The sequence below is a fragment of the Physcomitrium patens genome, chromosome 3 (genome assembly GCF_059467195.1).
Source record: "Physcomitrium patens ecotype Gransden chromosome 3, ASM5946719v1, whole genome shotgun sequence".
Taxonomy (NCBI): domain Eukaryota; kingdom Viridiplantae; phylum Streptophyta; class Bryopsida; order Funariales; family Funariaceae; genus Physcomitrium; species Physcomitrium patens.
This window is the reverse complement of record NC_143412.1, coordinates 4,175,049-4,188,486: the sequence shown is the minus strand read 5'-3', so window position 1 is coordinate 4,188,486 and position 13,438 is coordinate 4,175,049. Positions and strand designations below refer to the sequence as shown.

At 35.7% G+C, this 13,438-nt stretch overlaps 1 protein-coding gene across 1 annotated transcript; it reads right to left on the bottom strand.

Annotated features, from left to right (window-relative positions):
* Positions 1 to 2,584: 2,584 nt before the first annotated feature.
* Positions 2,585 to 5,914, bottom strand: LOC112280184 (uncharacterized). The gene is made up of 3 exons (XM_024515366.3): positions 5,195 to 5,914; positions 4,145 to 4,687; positions 2,585 to 3,810 (listed from the first exon to the last, which is right to left on the bottom strand). Exons 2-3 carry the CDS (start codon positions 4,489 to 4,491, stop codon positions 3,036 to 3,038), a joined length of 1,122 nt encoding a protein of 373 aa, XP_024371134.1. The 5' UTR covers positions 4,492 to 4,687; positions 5,195 to 5,914; the 3' UTR covers positions 2,585 to 3,035.
* Between the last annotated feature and the right edge of the window lie 7,524 nt (positions 5,915 to 13,438).

Sequence of the window (13,438 nt, the reverse complement as noted above, 5' to 3'; positions counted from 1 at the left end):
GGGCTTCACTCTTGCCTCTATATATACTATCTAACTAGAAGCCACATGGCAATGTTCTATAAGACCTCCAATATATGTTGACTTTCTAGGCCACATGCCTTTGCTTATAAGGCAAGTTTTCTATGGATGGACCACGTAGTTAGCTTGTTCTTTAAGCTTCCAACATGTGTGGCACATGGCTAACTTGTTGACCAAGTTTCTAGCCTAAAAGTCAACTATAGACTCCTATAAAGTCAAAGCAGCGTCTATGAAGCTTCTAAGAAGCTTCTCTAGAAGATATTACACAATTAACCTACTTTTATCTACTTTTACATACTTTTATCTATTCATATAGGTAATTATATGTATGTTCGTGACAATAAGTGTGAAGAAGGCTTCACTCGTGTCTTCATATATACTATCTAACTAGGAGCTATGTAACAATGTTTTATAAGACTTCCAACACATGTCTAATTTGCAAGACAAGTTTCCTATATATTTCTCACATGACCAACTTGTAAAACAAGCAACCAACATATGCAACACATGGTCAATTTCTTAGCCTAGTTTTCAACCTATCAATCAACTAAAAACATGTCTAAAATCAAATCCACATCTACAAAGCTTCTAAGAAGCTTTACTACAAGATATTATCAAATCTATTTACATTTATCCTCTACCTAATACTTCTTATTTAAATGAATATATATGTCCATCACACTATATTAATCTATTGTAGTATATGCATTTCAAATTCAATAGCTACATTGTTAGCAAAATCATTTTTATTATAAAAAATTCATTTCTTTAAATCCTTGTTAATTTTAAAACTTAGATAGCTATTTACTGAAAAATTTAAGAAGAATATCCAATAGATTGGTAAGTTTTTATGATTTTTTTTTTTTTTTTTTTTTTTTTTTTAAATCAAATCATTTGATAATTTTTTTTAATAAACTTAACATTAAAACACTCAATTTTCAAGAGCAACTTTTAATTTGAAAAAAAATAGCTATATGGATTTGTTTTTTTGTAAATTTATTATGCTTAGTAGTTTCATACATGCATTTCTTTTTTAGAATACTACTGATTGCCTTAACATAGAGCTGTAAACAAACCAAGCTGTTGCTTTTCCATTTGGCATATCTTTCTACAAGATTTCAAAATGTAATTTGATGTGTTCATATAGCTATAGTTATTACTTATGAATTAAACTTCTAAATAGAAGCTTAATTATTTATCAACTTTATTTTTAAAAATATATAATAATTATATAAATTTGTGTTATTAATTTTTTATTAAAATAATATCTTATTATAATTAATTTTATTTTAATATATTTTAATTTTTATTAAAAATATTATCAAATATAATTTTAAATTATTATATATATATATATATATATATATATATATATATATATTTTTTAAATAATAATTATTTAGTAATCAATCATTCAAATCTTGGATTTATCCACTGTAAAGAAAATCAAACAATTCCAATGTAGGGTGCAGTTGTAAAGGGAGTTTGCAACTTCAAATGAAGATGTTAATAACCAACAGTCTTCAAAGGATTGAATATCTTGTCAAGCATTTCTCTAATAACCAACAGCCTTACAAGAAACTCGTACACATAATCTGCCATTCGGAGAGGTTGGACAGGAGATAGGGAATGGAGAGGTTGGAAAAGGGATGCAGATTGGAAATGGGAATGGGAGACAATGTTGGAAACGGGAACGAGGGACAAAGATTCACTGCTGGTTATGATGGTAGAATTGAAATAACGGCAAGTGGGATTGATTTAACATTTATATATATATATATATATATATATATGTGTGTGTGTGTGTGTGGATATATGTTTATTTATTTATTTACTAATATAATTTAAGATTAAAACCTTAAATTTACAACTCAAAACATCTTTTTATTTTTGCATTTGTACCATATGTATTTCTCACAACTTGTTGTTTTTAAAAATTAACATGTTATAGATTAATTTTCTGAAAACGATACTGTAAAAAATATGATAAAATTATTAATAATAGGTAATTAGTACCAAAGGTAACTTGTTTTAAAAATATAAAATAACAATCACATAATGCCCTTAAATTCTTGTAAAATCTTAGTTATATTGCATTACAACAGTCTTTTGAAATCTTAGACAAAACTTAAGATTTAATCAAGAAAACAAACATTATCAATTTTTTTCAATTCAATTGAAAATAACATATATATATAAAACCAATTTGAATATCACGTCCTATTTTATTTAAAATATGTTCTATATCATTCTAAAATTTTCATAGTAGTTATTGTGTGTTTATCTTCTAAAACATATTTCAAAAACTGAATGTTTTATTTTCATTCGTAATTATTTGCAATGGTCTTTGTAATATTTCATGGTAACTAACTTAAAACTTGTGGAGTTTTCAAATGTAATCATATGATCATAATTCAAGTTTTAAACAAACTGAACATTCTGATGTCAACGAGTTAAGAAGATCTCTGCTTAGACACGATCAATTGAAACAGATCATGATCCCATCAAGTTCATCACAATTATGATCAATCATAGCAGAACCCAGATTACGATTGAACTGATCGTGGAGCTTGAAGTGGTAGCAGCAGCAGCGGATAGACTCACATTCTACTTACAACGATTACATACTCGGCACAAGGATAGCGCATCATTGTGCATCAGTCACCAACTTCTGACTACAGGAAAATGCTGGTGTCTAAATAACAAGGGACGAAAGAAACAGGGAAAGATATTGTGCCGTTCAATTCATGGCAATGGGGAAATGATACAGAAGAATGAGAGCGAAAGAGAATGAGTGCTCTTGATATCATTCTTCAGTGTCATTAGGACCTCATAATTCTACCAGTGCCTACAGCATTCATGGGTTAGTGTCAGATCATAGAAAAGGATACTCTGATGCGACTGGGAAACATGTTGAGAGAGAAAGAGAAACTTGGTCGTGTCATGGAAAGTGCATCTGATGTAAAGTAAGGGACTTTCTCTCGTATTTACAGTGTTAAAGTGATGGTCGGCCGCCCTCAGTAGTCCTCCGAATCAAGATCCAAATTTGAGGGGAGCATGCGGCTAACTCCGTGGTCGGCCATGTCGCCGACGTTAAGATCTGTCACAGCGTCTCCAAAGCTAGGCATGGGTGCGTAGGGCACCAGCGGAGTAAACTGATGATAGTTTAAGTAGTCATGGATCATGTCCTGTAGGGCATACTGATCGAAATCAGGTTGGTCACACAGGAGATTGTGTGCGTATTGGTCCACACAGAAGTCGTGCGACGTGAGATCAGCAGGCTGAGCAGATTCCTGACATGAAGGAATGTGGCTGGTGTTTTCAACAACTCTATCATTATAGTTGTTTTCTGCCTCGTTGCAGATGTTGATGGGAGACCTTGAGTTGTCAGTAGTCTCGGAAACGATGTTCATGCTTTTGATCTTGGCAGCCGCCTGAGCGGCTTGTGCCTTGACAAACTCTTTGATCTTCTCGGCGTCCTCCTCACGATCGAGGGCCAGGTCTTCAGGTAGTGGGGGGAATGATTTTGCGAGCATCGGGAAGTTGTACCTGATCTTCTTTTTGGTATAGAATAGCCCGGCGTCAAATGCCCCCGCCGCTTCCTCGTCCGTGTTGTATGTGCCTAGCCATATAGTTTTCTTCCACCGCGGTGGACGGATTTCTACCAGGAAGCCCCGGACATTTCTCCGTTTCCGAACCCCTTTGAAGCGGTTGAGATACCATGGTTTTGTCCCATTTGGAGGCCTGCCTCTTTGAGGCTTGATCGGAGGATCTGGCGATGAATCACGCGACCTGGAAGGAGTTCGCACGACAACAATATTAATAAAGAGTCGAGCCAAAGTTAACCAAGCATACCATGAAAGAAACGAAGAGTGGGAGAGAGCGAGAGAGAGAGAGAGTCTCAGCCCAAATACAATGAACACTTGTTAAGAATTTGGCAACAAACAAAATCTAACCATGAACGTTTCCAGTGAAGTGGAATGTATGGGTTGAAATGTTTTGATCTCCATCAAATAAGAGTATTACGTAGACCGAGGTCATTATAATTTCTTCAGCTCTCTTAGATCATCTTAATTAAATGATCAATGTAATGAAGTAAATGGAAGTTGAACATATAATTTTGCACCTTCTTAAGTCTCCTCCGTTGACAACTGAACCATGGGCAATTGTTCTAGTAGAGGCTCTGTTTTTAGCAGCTCGATGGGTAGCTCCGCCGTCCTTTTCCTCTATACCCCCGGACTGAGACGATGGCACCCCCGAAATGGCTTCCAGTTTCCACGTAGATGCATCCAACCCAGATTTCAAGCCTACTTTCACAGCTTCGGAGCTCCCGGGACAAGTCAAACACTCGTATATTTCGGATTTGACGCCCCCGCAGACGCATCGGGAAGCCCATCCTACGACACTCTGCTGTAAAAGAGTAGCGTCTACATCACGCGTGTGTTGAAGAAATACCTTTGAAACATCCGGCATTTTGAATGAGTCTGTACAGAGTAAAGTTTTGCGTTGGGCTTAAGCTGCTACTGTGAAACTAATCGTCTTGACAAGGCGTTATACCCTTGTGATTTCCGAGACGTTTGAATTAGTGAAACTTCATGACACTGCAAGTCCAGTTTTGTAATCCTGAGATTATAGCATCACCCCCTCTCGCATACTATCGATTTTGCACCTGCGCATTCCACCACAAAGCGCCATATCAGAGAAGTACATAGCTCAACACGCACTTTATGACTGCATTAAGCCCATTTCCGAGCGTAGGACACCAAGATTCAATCCTTGGTGGAGCAAGCGCGGGACAGTGGCAATGGCAGTAGAGCTTTCTAAGCTTTCGAGAATCGGGTAAGCCCGCTTCTCAATTAGAGCGGAACTTTCAGCCATAGTTCTTCTATTTAACTTGCAGGGAACCAACGGCACGAAAGCCCAGGCTCTGGTGTGCAGTGTGTCGCGCCTCAACTTTGCTACAAAGCTTAAAATTTATCTCTCGCTAATTAAGCCAAATATACAACTTCATAAAGCGCCTGTCAAACTTTTACATCATATTCTCTCCACTCCACACCCAATCGCCAACACAAACGTGAGCACAACAATTCAGAAGCTTCATCCCACCAGACTATGAAACGTAAATTATTTTTCATGGACCGTCTTCACTCAAGACCAAGCAGGGGGAAAGCGGCACCTGGTGCCTATTCACGGAGATGTTCTACTGTCCAGAGAACATACAGACAGGGAATGTTTTGCACAGCTTGATCCTCCCTTCCCGAAACTCAAGTTTCCTAAATTTAGAGGCCCTTCGTCACATCCGCGAAGGGTCACCTTCCTCAAAGATGTGCCAGCAACCCTAGATTGTAGCAGACAGCTTAGTGCTTCGTGCTCGTACAAGTCATTATGCTGAAGTCTCGTATATGGTCCACAATCCAGCAACCGCCTAAATACCATTTCTTGCCTCCTACTCAATCTGCCCCTCTTCAATCCTTCACCATCAGTACCCCTGACCACGGCAGCAAGGAAGTAAACTTGCCGGTCCGCACACTGCCTTGTACCAACCAAGCCAACCTAGAAACTCCACGCCTCGACGCCGTGACCCACCAAAATGGCTAACTATCAAACCCGCAGACAAGGCGAAAAACCGATGCCGCTTGACCAACCGAACTCGAAATCGAATCACACTGGCGAAGAAAAGCACACCACCATTTCCGGAGCAGGGAAGCGATCGGCACACCGAAGCAGCGTATCGGTTAAATCCTCCGACAAAGACGTCGAGCTGCGTTGATGAGGCAATCCAGTGGGAACATTGCAGTCTAGTGATCGAAGGGCGAGGCACACCGAACAATGATCGTAAATCAAAACTAACTATCTGTCTGTATATGCGTGATGGAAGAAGCGAGCTCTAGTGGGTTCAAGGCACCTGCCTTCCTTTCTAGTTGATGATGGTATTTTCAAGGGTGGGGGTATCAGGTCGGCCACTCGAAGACAAACTGACCCGCCGTGGATAGTCACGGTCCAAGCCCTAGCAACAGTGGGTGGAGGGTCATCGTACTCGATAGCACAGATCAGCGTGAGTTCGCGTTAAATTATTGTGTAAATATCCGCATCCAGACGTGCAGAATCCAGCGGGCAGCATTAACGCGGCACTATTCGACACGAGGGAACACCACCCACGTTTCAGGAATAACTGGTGCGGGGTTTACCGCAGATCCGTGTCAGCGAGCAGGCTGTCTCCACTGCCGTTGACGGTAGTAGTTCCCCAGGTTTGGTTTTCATCTTTACGACAAAAATTGGGGTACTAGCTTACAAGTTTGCATTCTGGGAAACGTGGCCTTCGCTTAGACTTTCCAATCTCTTCACTTGTCTCGACGAATCTCAATCGAAGAAACCAGAAACGCCAACGAAGAAAATAACGTCAACGAAACAAACTGATTTCTAGAGATGACTGCAAAACCAATGGCTACTTTACGAATATTAGCAAATTTATACGGTAAAATTTTAATAATTAGTTTTAAAATAGGCATATAATATAAGGTTCATATATATATTTATATATATATGTATCACCTACAACTAATGAAGGATTAACAAGAATTTTCATTAATTATATATTGTCTTATTTTGGATTATTTGTAATTCTTCTTTACTCTAATATAAAACTTTAGATTATATTTTTAAAAGAAATTTCTACTTCACATTGTATTAACAAGTAAAATATTGAATTATTATATATTATAAGATTTAGATTTACTATCTTTAATATTGTTGTTGGATATTTAATTTTTATGGTACTAAATAATATATACAATTATTTTATTTTTGTTATAGAATGCAATCATTTAGTATATTGATTTTTTTGAATAGAAAAGAAAATGTGAGGTTTTTTCAAAATTCTAACTTTTATATATTTAAATCATATTCATAAATAATTTTATCTTAATATAAAAAAGTATGTTATATTCTTTATTTGAAGTCTCATTTGCATTAAAGATGACTTTCATAAAGCTCCACTATTCTTTTAGCTTGTATATCTGTATTTATAATAGGAAGTTTTAAATCCTATTATAATAATTTAATTTAAAATTTATAATATGATAATATATATTTAAATTATAGATATTTAAATATCTTCTTTTTTAATATTTTTTAAATTTTATTGAAGTTCTTTGAGTACATATATTATTTATGGTTTAGAATTAAATTCCAAATAAAGTTGGTAATTAGATATTTTTACCTTTTAATTTTATTGATATTAATTTTAATCTTATAAATTTCTGATATTTTTTTTGTTGATTTTAATACATTAATAACCTATATTACTAGTAATATTACCATAGCTTCTTTTAAATTCATTAGAATTAATTATTATTTTTTTGAGTCTTTACGACAAATATTCTATAAAACTTTTGTCTTGACAATATCTTGAATTGTTCTCTATTAAAGGTTTTAAATTAAAGTTTTAAGCTTTTTGATTTTTTTGAATATTTTTGTATATATAAAAAGAAATAGAATAAAAAAATAAGATTATTAATTGCTTCAAATGCTTGTATCTATATGAAAGTGTATTACTTGTCAAGGGCATAAAGCAAAACAAAGAACCTTGAAACACTCTTGTATAACTTAAGAAGAATAAATATTCATACTAAAAATAATATAATATTAAGACTAGAATGGCTATTGCCAAAGGCAAGAAGAGTATAGATTCTTGAAACTAGACTAAGAATAAAAAAAGCATTGACAAGAATGAAGAAGGCTTCACTCTTTCCTCCATATATATTATCTAAGTAAGAGCTATATATTTTAACTTACAAGGCAAGTTTTTTATATGTATGCCACATAGTTAGTTACCAACACATTGTTAACTTATTGACCAAGATTCTATTCTACCAATCAACTATAAACACCTATAAAGTTAAAACGATATTTATAATGCTTCTAGGAAGCTTTTCTAAAAGTTATTAAAAAATAAATCTATTTTTACCTACTTCTACTTAATCATAAAGATAAATATCATAGTAAAAATATATATCCATGACATTACTCTCCCTTCTAACGACAAGTTCCATAAAGAGCAGTCATCATATGTTGAAGAAATCAAAGATGCAGTAAATTATATTTGCTATATACTTTGATCATTTGTGACGGACATACGCATGTAAGCCAATAATTACATGTATAAATAAATAGAAGTAAGTAAAAGTAGGTAAAAGTAAGTTCATTCTATAATATTTGCTATGAAAGCTTCTTAGAAGCTTCATAGACATTGCTTTGACTTTATAGGTGTCTTTAATTGACTTTTTGGATTAGAAACGTGGTCAACAATTTGGCCATGTGCTATACATGTTGTTAGCTTGAAGACTAAGCTAACTATATAGCCCACACGTAGAAAAACTTGCCTTGTAAGCCAAGGCATGTGTCCTACAAAGTCAACACATATTGGAGGTCTTATAGAACATCGCCACATAGCCCCTAGTTAGATAGTATATATAGAGACAAGAGTGAAGTCTTCTTCATTTTTGTCAACTCTTTTCTTGCTTCAAGTCTAGTTTCAAGGATCTCTAATTTTCTTGGCTTTTTGGCAATAGCCATTCCAATTTCTTTCTTAATATACATATCAAGTTATTTCTATTTTGTCATCTTTCTTTGAGAGAAGTCTCACTTGTTTATTTATTTTTATCATATTCTTGTCCTTGACAGATTGACAAGAGTACACTTATAATATCAAAGCTTTGTCTAATCTTAATTAAGAGTGGATTATCCCTTTCTCTTGATAAGATATAAGCATATTAGAAGTTGCAGATTACCCTCTTCTAAATTGATATTGTCTTTAGTATTTTTTTTATTCTCAAGTCCTCTCTTCTATTTGTCTTGAGTGATATTAGACATCTTCTCTTTTTTGACTGTTATCATGTCAAAACTTACTGAAATGAAGAGTGCAATGGTACAAATGCAAGAGCAATTGAAGGAGTTAATGCTTGCAATACATCAACTCAATTTATCACGACAAGAAGCAATAAGATTGGTAGGAAGTGAAGATATAGAAATGATTGGAGCTGCTTCAATATCTGCACCAAATCATGTCCCTTCTCTTATGATGGAACGCCCTTCCAGTATTAGAGAACCTAAAATTACCCTACCTGAGAAGTTTGATGGCACCAGATCAAAGTTTAGAAGATTTATCAATTAAGTACAACTTATGATTGAACTTCAATCCCAAAGCTATCCAACTCTAAGATCGAAAGTTAGATTCATTACTACGCTTCTTTCAGGTTCAACATTATCATGGTTTTCATCTTTTCTTGAATAATGAGATCCAATATTAGATAATCTAGAGGCTTTTTTGACATAGTTTCAATCGATGTATGGAGAATATGATGTAATTTGTCTTATAACCAATAAGAATCGTATTTTGTGACAAGGTAATCAATCAGTAACGTTGTATGCTTCACAATTTTGATAACTTATAATTCATATCAAGTGGGATGATGCTGCACTTATTAGCCAATTTTTCTACGGATTACAATATGACGAAAAAAAATTAATGCTCAACTTACCTGATTCTCAAACATTAAATCAAATAATTGACTTTGTTGTGAAGTGCGACAATCGTCTTTTTGAATTCTGATCTGAGAACCGTATAAGTGGACCTCAACGTTATTATAATTCAATGGCAACACCAACATCTCTTCAACATATACATTTGGAAGTAGAGGATATGCAAATTGATGCGATATGTTTCAAATGTCTTACTGAGCAAGAAAAGACTCATCGTCGTCAGGAAGGATTGTGCTTGTATTGCGGAGAACCTAAGCATATTACTCAACATTACCCAAAGAAGTGATGCAATCATAAAATGAAGAGTACGGTGATCAAAGAAGATAGCATGTCGATATCGTATTACGTACTTTCCTGCTCAAGAATGCGCCGGACATCTGACTGTAGAAGGTAGTATGAAGATTCGCTAATATTCAAGCAGTTTATCGGTTTTTGACTCTTGGAATATAAACAACTACAAGAATATACCAATAATCTATATGGATGTCCTTCGACTGCTCGCAGAAATCCTTTTTGTCCCAGCCGGTAGGTCTCTAGACGTTACAGAGAATCCCAAACAACCCAAACTGCTAATCTTTGATACCGCTTTATACTCACGATCTTGTATCCACTGACTGTCTCGTTAGATTAACTCAATAAATTTTATTCACTCCGCATACTCAATCCTATAGACATCCTTTTAATTCTTCATTACAGACGTAACTTGATTTCACAAAATAGTCAAGAGCAATCACATCCACTTCATTAAAAATCCCGATTCCAGTACAACACTTCGATTATTCAGCAACGATTGCCTCAGTCTTTCTAAAATCCTATGAAGAAAAAAAATCCCAATTCTCTATCTTTTTTCCCCGCCCCGAAGCATGAAGCTAGCTCTCCAACCCTTCTCAAACCTTCTTATCTCCCCTTCCATTTCTTAACCTATCCTCTCCTTTAACCCTAATTCTCTCCTCTTTCAAACCCTAGCCTCTGAATTTCTTCAATCTTTCGTCTTGGATCCGGAATTGGCTCCCGCCGTCAGAGCTTTCTCCTCCGTTTTTATCTTTAAGAGATCCTTTTACCGAAAGGATGTTCTCGGAACAGCACAAAGGACGAAATAGCCTTAAACGAAATCAGAACCCCCGTAATCGGGACCACATTCAATCGCCCGACCAATTCAAGTCTCATATTGGCTAAGAGGCTCGTAGTAAGACCTGGATGTTTTCGTAATTAGATCGCATTGGGTTGCCTGACCAATTCAGATCTCCTATTGAGTAAGAGGCCCATAGTAAGACCTGGATTGGAGGTCTTGAAATTGAATCCAATTGGCTCTTCAAACCAGGTTCACCCGTCGTTGAATTGGTCCTTTCCCTTTCTGCTGACTCCCGTTATTGGAATCGAACGGAGCATTTCAGTATGCCTTGACTGACTATAACGGGGTGACTGACCCTGGCCTCTCAGTATTTGCACTGCAATTGGTCGTTGCTCCCAATATTCGAGGTAACTAAACATTAATAAAAGTCCCCTTTCTTTATATTTTCACGATATACTTGTGTTACAACACGACATCCATCCCCTCTAAACCTGTGCATCTTCCGGTATGCGCCAATTTATCCAATTGCTGTTTGATTTAAAATATATTCTCTATGTCTTTGTCCAGTTTGTGTTCATCACCTTCATTATCCAAATCACTTTCATCTTCTTGTTGCGGAATCTCTATACCTTCATTAAGGTCTTCCACATTCATCTCCGCGTATCTTCGTTTAAATATTTTTACTCGCTTCCCTGTAATTGGTATTTTCAATTTTGTACCATCTAACTCTCGTAATGAGTAAGTCGCATTATCATGAACAGTTGTTACTACATATGGTCCAAACCAACGTTTTGAAAATTTCCACAAAGTACTATGTTGATTATGCAGACTATTGTCATAAACAAGTACCCAGTCACCTTCCTCGATTGCTTTAGGTCTCAATCGATGTTGCTTATCAAATCGCGCCTTGTTTTGTAATCTTGCTCTTTTTAACCTTTCCAATGCTATTTGCACATCTTCTGATCTTTGCTCGAATTGTCAAATCCTAATAGCCAGAAGTTCTTCTCTTGACAATCCATCTTCCCATGGTAGCATACTCCAAGTAAGTATCTTTTCTTCAATCGACATAATTGGTTTTTGACCTGTTATAAGTTCTACTGGCATATATCCTGTCACCGAACTATGTGTTGTTCGATCAGCACATAATGCAAATGACAAAAGCCGTGGCCACTCTCTAACTTTTCCATTACAAGCTTTAACTAATGCTTTCACAATCGGTAGGTGACCGCGTTCGCTTTTTACATTCCCTTCCGGATTATAAACAGTAGTCAGTGATAGTTTAACTCCACATCTTTCAAAGAACTTACGAGCTTCTTGTGCATTTAATTTTCTACGATCTGCAGTGATTTTTCCTACGCATTCGTAGCGGCAAATGACATCTTCAAGCAAAAACCTACAAATCTCCTCTGTAGATTTTGTCCTCAATGCTCTTCCTTCTACTTGATTTGATAAATCTTCACGAGCTAAAACCAAATATCTCATCTGCCATAACCCAACTGGCATAATAACCAAATCAACAACCCATTTAAAATGAATAGCCAGAGGATACGTAAGATGAAGACCATCTCGATGTTGGATATTAGAATACGATTGATAGATTTCACATGACTCTATAAATGAGAGTACATCTCGATACATATTTTTCCACCAATATCGTTCCTTGAGTTTAGCAAAAGTAGCCTAGATTCCTCTATGCCCTGCCCATAAACTATCATGAAACTCCTTTAATAATTTTAGTTTTTCTTCCTTTTTGCCTATCACTCATTGTGGCATCTCAATTCCTTTCTTTGGTCTCTTCCATAAGAATCCATCTCGAAGCAAAAATCCATATGCTTTTTTTCTTATTTGTTTGAATTTTTCTGTAGACCAATTCCCCTACTTAGTCAAGGTATTCAAGTAATGACCAATATCCAATAATTCTCCTTCATAAGATTCTTCAAGAAATAGCTTGTCTTCTCTGTTGAGATTTGATATTGAATAGAATTTCAATCCGACGTCATCAATGTCTTCAACTATTTCGTCCTCCCTCTCGTATCTTGCTCGAGATAGCATGTCTGCTACTAAATTGTCCTTCCTAGTAACATGCTTAAATTCTGGATTTAGTGACTTAATATAAGCAATCCATCTCAACATTGCAATATCTGGCATTGAACAGTTAGTAATCATTCCAAGCAATGGCAAGCAATCTGTTTCAATTACTACTACTGCCCCAATCAAATAGTCCTTTTCAGCTTTCATAGTCGAAACAACTCCCCAAAGTTCTCTTTTGATTTACGAATATGCACGCTAACGAATACTTAATACTTTAGGTCCAAATCAAACTGCAAATCTATTTCCACTGGAATCATCTTGATCCACAGCCCATCCAATGGCAATTGGACTAGCGTCCATAGTAAGAATCACTGGTCTATTGCACTTATAATCAACCTTCCTCAATATTGGAGGTGACAACAATAATTTCTTCAATCTTTGCATTGCGTGAATATGCCTTTCTTCCCATTTAAATTGGTAGCCCTTGCGTAACAGTTCATAGAATGGATCTGCTATTTGAGCATAATGAGGGATCCAGATTTGATAAAATATACATGCATCTAAAAACCTGCGAACCTTTGTTAAAGAATCACAATCCTCTTTCATCCTTTCAATTGCATCAACTTTAGTCGGATCTGGTTTTCTTCCGTAAGATCTACATAAATGTCCAACAATTACAACCTCTCGTACTCCAAATACGGACTTCATACTCGATAATGTAAGATGAACTTCTCCAAGCCGAGTTAAAATCTTTTCACAATCTTGTATATGATCAAC

Bases quoted from the DNA above. Each gene is read 5' to 3' on its own strand.
- LOC112280184 (XM_024515366.3), bottom strand. From the start codon at position 4,491: ATGCCGGATGTTTCAAAGGTATTTCTTCAACACACGCGTGATGTAGAC. The intron at 3,811-4,144 runs GTGCAAAATTAT...AACTCCTTCCAG, and splicing joins AACGGAGGAGACTTAAGAAG to GTCGCGTGATTCATCGCCAG.